At 38.9% G+C, this 13,163-nt stretch overlaps 1 protein-coding gene across 1 annotated transcript in view; it reads right to left on the reverse strand.

Moving 5' to 3' along the window:
- LOC107568369 (transmembrane protease serine 6-like) overlaps positions 1-1,045 on the reverse strand; it is a gene marked incomplete at its 3' end in the record, with an annotated part of 5,137 nt that extends 4,092 nt beyond the window's left edge. Inside the window, exons 1-2 of the mRNA XM_016254324.1 lie at positions 594-1,045; positions 369-498 (exon numbers count right to left, since the gene is read on the reverse strand). Coding sequence (XP_016109810.1) covers positions 369-498; positions 594-650 — 187 coding nt within the window. The remainder of the gene's footprint in view (positions 1-368; positions 499-593) is intronic.
- Positions 1,046-13,163: the final 12,118 nt, after the last annotated feature.

The following is a 13,163-nucleotide window of genomic DNA, read 5'->3' on the forward strand; positions in this document are numbered from 1 at the left end:
TCCTGTGAGGGGTAGGTTTAGGGGTAGGGTTGGTGTAGAGCAATAGAATATACGGTCTGTACAGTATAAAAACCATTACGCCTATGGAGAGTCCCCACAAGGATAGCTCACCAGACATGTATGTATATATATATATATATGTGTGTGTGTGTGTGTGTGTGTGTGTGTGTGTGTGTGTGTGTACAGTATGTACACACACACACATATAACAGATGCATTGTTATCCTGAACTAAACTCCTCTGTCAATATGTTTCACTTTAACAGTAAACTGATTCTGTGTCATCTTCTATAATCCACTACTAACTAGTTTTAGTTTCGCTACATTGACACTTGAATGTGCTGAACGCATGTGTGACTCTTTCCTCACCCAGAAAGTACCAGATAAGAGATGAAGATCCTGCCAAGACGAGGATGATGATGGTGAAGATGAGGCCAATCAGCCATTTCGGGAAGCTCCTCCTCCTTTTTTGGGTCTGATCCGGATCGGCGCGAGGAATCTGTGGATAAACACAAAACACGGGAATACTGAGAGAAACGCTCCAGAGATCTCTCTCAGGTAATGTTTGATTAACCTGCTCTCTCTCTCTCTCACAGTGTCGCTGGCTCGCTCTCGATTCGGATCCGATCTGAACTGGTTCCCGAGCTCCATCACGAACCGGACCGTTATCTCGCGCTCATCCTCGGCTCCGCGAACAGACTCTCGGTCCCGGTTCTGGTGGTTCTTAGCAGGACTCACACAAGCTCGGCTCTTCTCATGTTCTGCGGGAGTCGCAGTGTTTGTCGGTCCAAAGTTCGCAGCGGATCAATAATCGGCTGCTCTGAGGACAGTCCACGGCAGCCGCAGTTTTCATTTAAATGCGGGATTGTGTGAGAATATGAATAACGGGTCTCTTAACAACAGTCAACGCCCGGCAACACGCGCTCACCTGCGCGACGCCCGTGACGTCACTGTGTCGGGTCTCACCTGTGCGCGCGCGATGCTCCTCTGGGACTCACTCCTGTGTTCCAGTCATATATTTAGCCACTTCAGTTCATGCATTTTAATGCATTAGCTGTTCTTTGTCATTTTACACTTATGCTTGATCATCTATGATTATATGTGTATTTTTCCATTACAAATCAGCACTTTTATCCTAAGCTATAGTGGACGATAGGATCTAAGCATGAGGATCAAACAGTTCCATGAAAACTGCAATTTTATTTAATTTAAAACTCATTCATTTATAGTCACCAATTACCCATATTAAACCTGTGAAAGGACATTTTCAACCAGACTTGTTCAGTTCACAACCAGAAGGAAGCTTCTACTGGTCCACCGTCCAGATGTATTTCAAGCAAATCTCAGAAACAGCTGGGAAAAACACAGTTGGGAATACATTACAAAGCCATCTCTGGGGTTCTTCTAAAAAAAGTAATAATTCAACATTCATCTCTGCAGTGCAATAATATCGTCATGATTCCGTCCCCAAAATAATTTTTTTACCAGATTTATTTTGGTTGCTGCAATTTATATTTCTGTTTTGCAACAATGACCTTATTTGCGGAATTTATTATTAAACACATTTCTTGCCATACCCCATACAGTCCCTGACACACAGCATGTACTGTTCTACTATAACACTCTGTAATACCTAAAGGAGACATCGATCTGTTGTCATTCTCCTTCACTTTAGTGGCACTGAGAAACAATGCTGTTGAGAGTCCATCAAAAAAAAGGCTTTTAGAACAGCAATCTGACCCATACTAACAGAAACAGAAACAGTCAGTCTGAGCACAAAGATGCTTTAATATATTATTTGCAATCGCTGAGAACTACTGGCTTCTCTTACATTCAACAAAGACATCATTTTCAACATACATTTCAATGCAAAAATCAAACACATGACATGAAATGTTATATAAAAATATCATAAACAAAATGACAATAACCGTGAAAAGTCCAAGCTGCTCAAAAGAACGTTTCACTTCTGCTTGTGTGTTTCTGTCTCATGTTAGCTTAATGTCCCTGCTGCCAAACATCTTAAACATAGAAATGATAGGATAATATTCAGGGTGAAGAATGTTATAAATGGTCTCACCTGAAACTAATCATTTTCTAAACATCGAGTTTTCCTTGGAGTCGTTCCGTGTAAACTGAACGGCAGAATTTTAGTGAAAAGAAACAGGAAACGCTGCTTTGTGTTTCACCTGGTTTCGCCCGCAGATCCTGCGCTCGTTCTGAGAGACTGCATCTGCGTCACACAAACCTGCTGAGATCAGGAGTGACTCTCACATCGTCCTGCTCATACAACAGCACACAGAAGCAGATCCCGTCGTGTCAACCACCTGCAGTCACCAAAACTCCTCTCATCATTTATGCACCATCATGTCATTCCTAACCTGGCAGACTCTGGTCTTAAGAACCAGTTAACACGAGTGATAATCAGTCTTGTTTCGGATTCAATTGAGTCCAATCTGCCCTTAAAAAGTTAGGACCGTTCTTGAAGAAAAAAGTTAGATGACTAACTGTTAAGACTAGTGCAACCAGCAGCTGAACAACTTTCTATTTTCTGTGGAACACAAATGGAAATGTTTAGCAGAATGTTCACGCTGCTCTTTTCCATGCAATGAAAGTGCAAACGATATATGTGTGATATATGTTAAGTCGCTGGGGTATATCTGTAGCAATAGCCAAAAATACATTGTATGGGTCAAAATTATTGATTTTTCTTTTATGCCAAAAATTACTTTACCAAAGTAAAGATCATGTTGCATGAAGATATTTTGTAAATGTCCTACCATAAATATATCAAAACGTAATGTGTGATTAGTAATATGCATTGCTAAGAACTTAATTTGAACAACTTTAAAGATGATTTTCTCAATATTTTGATTTTGTTGCACCCTCAGATTCCAGATTTTCAAATAGTTGTATCTCAGCCAAATATTGTCCGATCCTAACAAACCAGACATCGATGGAAAGCTTATTTATTCAGTTTCAGATGATCTACAAATCTCAATTTTGAAAAATTGTGCTCCAGGGTCACAAACAGGTATCATAACAGTTGTCCATATGAATCTAGTCTTTCGAAGTCATTCGTGTGTGGAACTGTAACAGCGAAACTCTTTCTGTGCAGCTGTGGGTCACTGAATGGACTCAGACGCTCCAGCAGAATCATCTCCGTTTGTGGAAGTCATGAGGGTGAGCAGAACGAACTGCTCATGTTTTGACAGACAGCGCTTCCGTTCACACGCAAAAACTTGCTCTCAAGCCTTCTCATTTTCACTGCAGTTACAGACTGAGCTTGTCAATTTCTGTGTAGCTCTGATAACATCATATCCACTTCCGAGTGAACGTTCTGGCCTTCAACACTAACTCTGCACGTTTTTCACTGGCATGTAATCATCACTAGAGGGCTCGATCAGCCCACAGGAGCTCTGGAGGTCCAGGTCTAATCCAGGAATCGTGCGCTGAAGGCCCAGGAGTGGGTGTCTGCAGGGCTCCGGCGCGGGCAGATCCTGGGGCAGGTTTAAGCCCAGAGGACTGGGCAGCTCCATCTCCTCCATGCTGTCCTCAGCTCCGCCTGCGAAACCCGAATCTGGACTCTGCATGTCCTGGCGCAGCTTCTCCAGCGTCTTCAGAGAGAATTCCAGCTCTCCAGCGGCGCGAGTGACGTCGGCGCTGCGGTACGCGAAATATGCGTTCTGTGTGAACAGTTTTGATGTAAACAAGATCTTCTCCGCATTATTGTTCTCTTTTTCCGCAATATTTGTAATGAACAACGCCGCAGCGCTGCATCTAGTGGCTTCAACTGGATAGACTAACAAACACATTATAATACAACGACACTCACATCGTCATCGCATCTCGTGCGCCGCTGATAAGCTGCCTCCTTAACGCACACCTAAAATTCAAGTGCAACGTTTTTGCATTCGAATGTGTATTTTTATTTTAAATTCGACGAATATTCGAAATTAAAAAAAATTTTGACAGCCCTACGGGACTCACCGTGAAATTCCCTCCGTGGCTCGAGTTCAGATCACCGAAGAATTTGGAGGGATCAGGAATAAACGTGGAACCGTTCTTCTGGACCCTGAAACAAGCCACATTCCTGTGGCCCAGTACTGTCATTCTGAGCTCAGAAACACACTTTGTAACAGATGTAATGTCTCTCGTATAACCTGACATGTTCTCATTGAAATAAATCATTTACAATAATTTTTTGAGGTCATGAGGGATAATTGTGAGTCAGTTGTTAAATATTTAGTTGCATTATAGTTAGTTTTTGTTATTATCGTTAGCGTTATTGTTCTAGTTAGTATACAGGTATTTTATAGTCAGTTATTATTATAGCTGTAGTTACTGTTATCATTTCATTATAGTTATTATTATAGTTATTTATTTTATTGTGGTTATCGTTATAGTTATTGTAATTCTAGTCATCGTTATTGTTATTATTGGTATCGTTATCGTTATAGCTACTGTTATCGTTACTGTTATTATTATCATTATAGATATTGTTTATTGTATTATAGTTATTGTTATAGCTATCATTATAGTTAGCCATTATTACAGTTATCATTATCGTTACTGTCGTCATTATAGTTATTGTTATTATAATTATTGTCATAGTTATTATTATTATTAGCATTATAGTTATTGTTATTATTATTATTGTCATAGTTATTGTTATTATTATTAGCATTATAGTTATTGTTATTATTATTAGCAGCAGCATTATAGTTATCGTTGTCATTATAGTTATTGTTATTATTACTATTGTCATAGTTACTGTTATTATTACTAGCTTTATAGTTATCATTATTGTTCTCGTTGTCATTATATTTATCATTATAGTAGTTCTTATTATAGTTGTCATAGTTACTGTCACCATAATATTTATTATCATAGATATCGTTATTATTATTAGCATTATAGTTATCGTTATAGTTATAGTTGTCATTATAATTATTGTTATTATTAGCAACATAGTTATCGCTGTCGTTATGGTTATCGTTTAGTTGTAGTTATCGTTGTAGCTGTTGTCTGTGGTGTGAGTGTGTCTGAAGACTCCTCACAGGTGATCACTCACCTTTTGATTCTCTTGCACTTGATGAGAATGGTGAAGATTAATATGATGGCAAGTGGGTTTTTAAAGAATCGAAACTCCAAGAAACATTGATCCCATGAACTTCCAATGTCTGAGGAGGAGCCACTTTCACGTCTGCACACAGAAACACAACATGATCGCTCAAGCAAACAGTTATCAGTAGCTCAGACTGGAGCCAGAACAGGTTTGTGAGGAACAGAAGCCATGACAAAGTGTCTCTCGCTCACTAATGAACTCCTGCTTCACACATGTAAACATTAGTGATTGACACACTCTCCAGCTTCGGTTCCAGAACGTGTCCGTGTGAGTTATTATATTTGACTCACCACTATCGCTTCCCATATGTTTTGCTATTTCAGCAACAGGATTTGTGTAGTTTTCACACCGGACTTCTTCATGTAAATCGGCCGTTGATGACATTATACCTCTCTGCAGCAGAAAAGAAAGAAATAATGCATCTGTATGGCGCGTCACAAGTTTGTTTCGGGTTTCAAATCAATGCTGGATGATCAACAAGACGTCAAATGAACTCAAACAAGTGGGATCAGTCACCTTGCTTTCAAAGACCACGGTGGCAGAGCGTATGTGAGGCTGCATCGGGTCTGCCATCAAATCCGCCTTCTTTTTTTCCTGCCTTCTGAAATCATAGAAAATAAATAAATCATTCACATATAAAAATGAAGCGCATACACTTTAGATTTAATTTTTCTACTTTTACTTCACAAGCTAACCAACAAATCAATCCGTAGACTTAAGAGAAAGGAACATAAAACTCTTTAGACACTAAAGAAGCAACAGAAAACTGTTCCACGTTCAAGAGTTCTGGATTCTGTACAATATAAAGGCTGATTGTTTAATCACAAGCTAAATACATTATGAAGTCACATTCTTCCTTACTTCTTCTCAACTGATACAGTAATCCAGCATTTGGTCTCGGGTCGGACCGGAGGGATTACGTCCAGTTTTGAGGTGTCCCAAACACATGTGAAGGTGTTGTGGAAATCATTTTGACACTTTAAACCTAGAGAAAGAGCAACATTTGAGCAATTCAACCTAAAAATAAAGATTGGAAAGTTTTCACAGTAATACCACAGAATAACCATTTTTAGGTCCCCAAACAACCGTACAGAAAAGAGTTCCATGTTTATATTATTAATCTAAAGAACCTTTTTTTCCATTTTAGAGACCCTTTTTTTGGATGTTAAAGGTTTTTCATAGAGCCATCAATGCCAACTAAGAACCTTTGTTTTTAAAGGAGACATATTATGCCCCTTTTTACAATATGTAATAAAAGTCTCAGGTGTCCCCAGAATGTGTCTGTGAAGTTTCAGCTCAAAATACTCCACAGATCATTTATTATATCATTTTGAAAATGCCTATTTTGAGTGGAAGCAGAAACACGCTGTTTTCATGCCTGTCTCTTTAAATGCAAATGAGCTGCTGCTCCCCGCCCCCTTTTCCAGAATAGAGCTGCTGCATTACAGCTCGCACCTGCTGAAAAACATCTGTTTTGGTTCTGATTATCATGTTTATCGTGCTGAAATCATGCGTTTTAAACCATATGAGTTTAAACTTCTTTTACAGGTGCATCTCAATAAATTAGAATGTCATGGAAAAATTTATTTCAGTAATTCAACTCAAATTGTGAAACTCGTGTATTAAATAAATTCAATGCACACAGACTGAAGTAGTTTTTGAAGTTCTTTTAATTGTGATGATTTTGGCTCACATTTAACCAAAACCCACCAATTCACTATCTCAACAAATTAAAATACTTCATAAGACCAATAAAAAAAACATTTTTAGTGAATTGTTGGCCTTCTGGAAAGTATGTTCATTTACTGTACATGTACTCAATACTTGGTAGGGCCTCCTTTTGCTTTAATTACAAATGAACTTTTCCACGACATTCTAATTTATTGAGATGCACCTGTATATGGTTTTCAGAGCGCACACATCTGAAGCACACGCACAGAAAGCGGCTGTCGCAGCATGTGAGTACTAAATTAAGTTCTCATTCACACACAAGTTTATGTTAAACACACACGAGTTACAAAAACAGTGGGTTATGTCTGAGAAGGTAAACAGCTGGGAAATAAATCGCATGTATATTTTAGATCTGTGTGGCAGCAGCAATATACAGTAAATAAATCAATAAATGCACTGCTCTGTTGTCTCTGAGGCTGGGACTCTAAACAGTGTTCTGTGCTCGTCTCTGCAGCCAAACACAGAACAGTTAGCTTGTTTTGCTCAAACTTTCGCCAATAACGGCGCCGTGGGTGGAAACTTATAGATTAAGGGGTGGTAATATTATAATGAGATCCCTTTGCCACATCACCAAGGGAGCGAAATCAGACGCGCTCGTTTTCTCAGACGCTTGCAGAAAAAGGCTTCCCAAAACAAAGTTACTGGGTTAATCTTTTTCACATTTCCTTGGTTGGTAGATGCACCGGGGACCTGATTATAGCACTTAAAACCTTTAAGTTAAAAGCACACACATTTACAGTGTGTGTGTGTGTGTGTGTTTGTGTTTCACTTGTGTCAGACCCTATACCTACCAATCTATTAAAAGAGATCAATCTTAACAAATCAAATTTATCTGACTGTTATTTGTAGAACTAAATGAAAAGTATCTTATTGATCACAAGTTCAATATGGAGTACCGCAAGGCTCAGTAGTAGGACCGTTACTTTTTACCCTGTACGGCTGAATAGCTGGTTTTGTCAGATTTAACTGCTAACAAGACAAACAGACAAACTTCTTACTTTGATCTGCAAGAGCTGAATATGATGGCATCATCATCATCATCATCATCATCATAATAGCCAGAGTCTGCATGATGTCGTTTTCGTCCCAGCATGCATCTGGAAATCTGTGGGAGACAGAGAGACCTACATTTATCACGTGTGTAATTGTTGCTTATTTTCTTGTAAAACGCACAGAACATGACAAATAAAGCTTCGCACTCATTTTCCTTCCCCCAACGCTCACACACTCGACAGGTGGAAAAACCCAAAGCCACAGACAGAAAGAGCAAATACACAGATCATCACCCACAGACTCAGAGATATGAGACACAGAGCTTCTAATGTGTGATTCGGAGCACGATAGTACCTCTAAATGGCCGTTAACCACATGACCGAACACGCTTCTGAATGAGCGCGTGACAGACTTGATGGGACACGCTATAATTAACAATGTGTGCTCTGAAATATCTTTGATTGAAAGTCTTTGATTTTCTTTGCTTCCTGCTTGAATGAACTGTAAATAATAATCATCAATAAAATGGAGAAAAGAAAGCATGAAAAGTATCAGCACTTCAGTTTTTGTTTCGGGTTAGGGTTAACTATTAAATCAACACACTCATATTTCAGAAAAATTTTCAAAACTTAGAAATGACACAAATGGCCTGGGAATATTTTATCATATTATATTTGAGCTTTAATCACCATTGAAGGGAAACATCATCAATCATCCTCTCCATCAAAATAGAGTTTTGTACAGAGAGTTCATACATACTTGATTTTTGTCTAAAAACTCAAGTGTTCAAGCAGAAGCTTTGCGCTGACAGGTGTGTGTAGAGACTCAGAGTGAATAAAAGCGTGTTACATACGTGTGGAGTTGAGACGTCCCAGCGCTGAGCGTCGCGATGTCACTTGCTCATGTTCCCATCTGTGAGTGAGATCACACACACTGCAGGGTTAAAAGAGCGCAGCCCTTCCAGTCACACACACACACACACACACACAGGTAGAGAAACAGGTCATGGATTAAGCCAGCGCTGGGCTGTTGTGGTGACATTTATCAGGGCAGGAAACGAGAAGCGTGTAGGAGGAGACTGCTGCTCTCCCTCACTCTCCTGTTTATTACAACACACTAACTCACACTAACACACGTGTTGATAGACCAACTGCTGGTGTATGTGTGTGTTTTCAGGGCCTCACATTTCCGAGAAGCTTTCAATGAGAGAAGTGACCACAGTTTGTGGTTATGCTCCTGAAACCCCTTTACGGCTCCAGTAAATATCTATCTACCTACAGTCAAACCAAAAATTATTCAGACACCAGATATCATTTTTTAAATATTTTTTTAGTAGTGGGTGCTGGATACTACAGTTCATTTATGTAAGCGAGGAGAGCAAAATAAATTTAAAACTGTGACATATTATACCCAAAACTTGTTCATACAGTGGACTACCAGTAAAACTGATAAAAATGTGGGACCAAAAATCATTCAACTCTGCGTTTTCAACTCTCATTTTCTAAACTATAGCGAATAAACTGTGATAACGTGTGGAAGGTGTCTGAATAAATTTAGTTTTGACTGTATCTATCTATCTATCTATCTATCTATCTGTCTGTCATCTCTTTCTCTTGTTCTGTTTTCTCGATCTCTGTGTTCTTGTCGCTGAAGGTTTACCGCACATCTGAGAGGCTGCACCTGTTTTTCTCTCTCGTCAGTGTGAGACTGAGCAGAAACAGGTGCGATGTTCTCATTTCACTCTTTCAGAAAACAAAACTCCATCAGTAGCTGAATGATTAGTCCGTGTCAGTTAATGCTGATATCAGTTGATGTGATTTCCAGATAAGTTGATCCATTATTCAGAAAACCTCTCATTTGTTTCCTGTGTTTAAGCGCAGAATGTTTCTGTGAAGCCGACAGCATTATCAGTTCAACATTACAGGAATAAATGTAGACGGCCTCTTCTCGTGTACGCATATGCTGCTATCCTGAGATTTAGATAGACAGAAGCACAGGAGATACAAACAGCTGCTGAACTCAGTGATCAGCTGCTGAACAGCCCTAAAACACTGATCTAATACCCGCCCTTCACCATCATCTGCTCATCTGATCCCATCAGCTACACCAGAACGCTTCCCATCTCTCCCAGCATCACTACTGCAATCTGAATCCTTGCATGATCTCTGACTCTCTGTGTGCAGCAGGTCCGATACGGTTTACCCTTACCTCGATTTTCCAGTGACTGAATCGAATATGGAAGTACAACTAACGTGTCCGTTCACTTCAAACACTGTCTAGCGCTCATAAGGAAAGTCTGACACATATTTATCACTCACCAGAATTCAGTCATACGTCACAAACACACATGCGATCTCAGCCTTCTTCAAACATTTCAATTTGAATTAAAATGATAATTTACACTCAATACGTTATTATTGCATACTGTTTTATAATTGACCACAATAGTGAAGTGCAGATAATTGCCACTATTTGCAACAAGTAGTATAAATTGCAGAACATCCTGGTATTTTATCATAGTGTAAATGGAATCTATAACTATTTGCACTTGGTGTAAAGCATACGGCTAAGAAAATACTGCTATTTATACTTAGTGTAAATAGCATCTATTGCTAAGAAAATATGTTATTTTCACTTAGTGCACATAGCCGCTGCCGTTGATTTTTGATTCAATTTATTATTGTTTATTTTGATATTTATTCATTTAAAAAATTGTATTTAATGCGTGTAATTTTAGTTAGTTTTTTTGTTTTTGCTGTAGAGCTACAATTGTAATTTGTAAATAATACAATTTAATTTCAATTTATTTACTTTTATGCTTTACTAAAGTTCTGTTTTGACTTTTTTCCCCCGTAATATTTGGGGGAGGGGGCACAACAACACCATTCTGCTTAGAACACCCATTTAGCCAGCAGCGGCCCTGATTGTGTGTGCAATCAAGTCGACAATATTGCCAGAAATTGTCCCCCCAACTAAGCAAGCCAAAGGCAACAGTTGCAAGGAGCCTCCATCGGTGACGGAAATGGAGAAAAAACCTCAGGAGAAACCAGGCTCAGTCGGGGGGCCAGTTCTCCTCTGACTGGAACAAACCAGCATAGTGTGGTTCAATTCCAGCCTGCAACGCACGTCAGAACTGGCATCGATTGCATCAGTTCTCATAGTAAAGCCATTCTGAGTAGAAGCATTGCATCATTCATCAGCCACATTACACTCTATCTGAGCCATCAGATGAGAATACACACATGAATGGAATCAGGCTGAACGATCATCTTCCGTAGAGCTGATTACAGCTGAACTCTGATGAATCAGCACTGAACTGACTTTCAGAGCTGCTTTACAGCCTCGGTCGTAGCCAGCTGTGTGTTGCCAGATCCAGCTATCATAAGTGTCTTTGGACTTGTTTTTTCCAAATAATGTGGTTGCATTTTATATATCTTTATCTTAATTCCAAAACAAAAGATTTGAACTTATTTCAGTTTATTTTGCATTTGGGGGATTATTTTTAGTTTGTTACTGCAGTAATACCTGGCAACACAGCATCACCAGCACTTAAACTGACAGTATAATCACAAAAAAGCAAAGAGAGCACAAGCACGTCATTGCTGACAGGACACCGCATTCAGTAAGAGAAATGCAATAATCATTGTGATATTATCCGTATGAAACTGTATCAATGCTATCAAAAACAGCAGCATAATAATACTACAGTACAGCATGAAATATGCCAAATATGCAGACGCTGGCCATCATATAGAAATGCTTGAGAACTATTATAGTAATAAGCATTGTTGCATGAATAATAAAATTATCCAACCCTAAAATATAGTATCAACCAATTTTAGTGCAATAGCTAAATAAGGTCTATGTCCATCCTCCCAAAACAGAGAAAACATCTTTTACGAACATCTACATGTCTGTCACTTTTAAAGCTGATATGTATAATGAGTTGCATTTGTAAGGGTTATTATAGAGCAGTTCCTAACACCTCACACAGACCTCGGTCCTGTTTACTTACGACACAATCTGTTTGCATAATTGGTTCTGTTATTTATCACCGTGAAGCTGCTTTGACACTATCTTTATTGCAAAACGCACTGCAGAAATAAAGGTGACGTGACAGGGTGGCATCATATAGCTTGTTTCAGGGTGTGGGTGAACTAATCCAGAAGATAAAATAAGAAGTGATCGAATTCTTGCATTTTTCCATTCTGACCATTAATGAAAAAAACACTCCTCAACCAATCGGTGAGGACTGCCTGAATCATCAGGGTTTATCAGCACTGTGCATTTTTAAATGTCTTGTTATTTCATCAGATTATAATCATCAAATGATGCATCAACCATGTGACTAATCACTAATCAAGTTTTTCAAAAGTTTGTGTACTTCTTTTACCCTGAACATTAGTGAAGAGCTTAAGGTGAAACTTGAGTGAAATCCAGGTAGATATCACTTAAATAGAAATTTTTTATATTTAATGGCATTTCAATCAAGATGTACTTTTTTGTCAAGTTATGCAAAAGTATGATAGTATTTGCATTGGACACATGAAACGCTAGTTATTAAACTGACTTGCCTCAGCAGATCCATGAAGTCAGACGTTGTTGGAGATGTAGCAGAAACTGATTCTGTTGAACACTGTTAGTGCAGAAATGAACACAACTAGAGTCCACATTTATAACACACATCTGCATATAAACAACATGCTCGAGGAGATATTTTAATATTGATCTTATGAAAGTAGATGCAGTTTCGTTCGTCGGTGGCAGATTGGGTTTCTGTCATTTCGGACCAATTTCAATCTTTGAATTGAGACCCAAATTCACAGGCGAAACTGAAACCAGAGGAACTTTCACTGCTTTTCACAATGACCTCCAACATGATTTAGGCAAAAATACTGCGCTATTCTCGCTTCCTCCATCACTGCAGGAGTGACTAGTTTAGTCTGGTTTATTAATCAGGTCCATCTGATCCAAAACGCTCGTGTGTTTCTGCTGCCAGAAAAAGAGTTTCTGTTCAACTCAAAAGCATTTGTGACAACTAATGACAACCCAATGGGCACACATTCCCATTTTACAAAACCAGTTTAACATCTGACAAGAAGTCAAACCCCAAATAACCTCCATCAACCACAAGTGAAAGAGTTTCTGATCAAGTTGAGCAGGCCTAAAGTAAAACAGGATAGATACTGGTAATCTAGAGATTGAGGTCGGAAAAAAACTTGTGGTTTTACTACAGCTCCAACAAACACACACACACACACACACACACACACACACACACACACACGCACACTCACTCACACACACACACA

The sequence above is a fragment of the Sinocyclocheilus grahami genome, unplaced genomic scaffold, assembly GCF_001515645.1.
Source record: "Sinocyclocheilus grahami isolate Dianchi unplaced genomic scaffold, SAMN03320097.WGS_v1.1 scaffold1239.1, whole genome shotgun sequence".
Classification (NCBI taxonomy): Eukaryota; Metazoa; Chordata; class Actinopteri; order Cypriniformes; family Cyprinidae; genus Sinocyclocheilus; species Sinocyclocheilus grahami.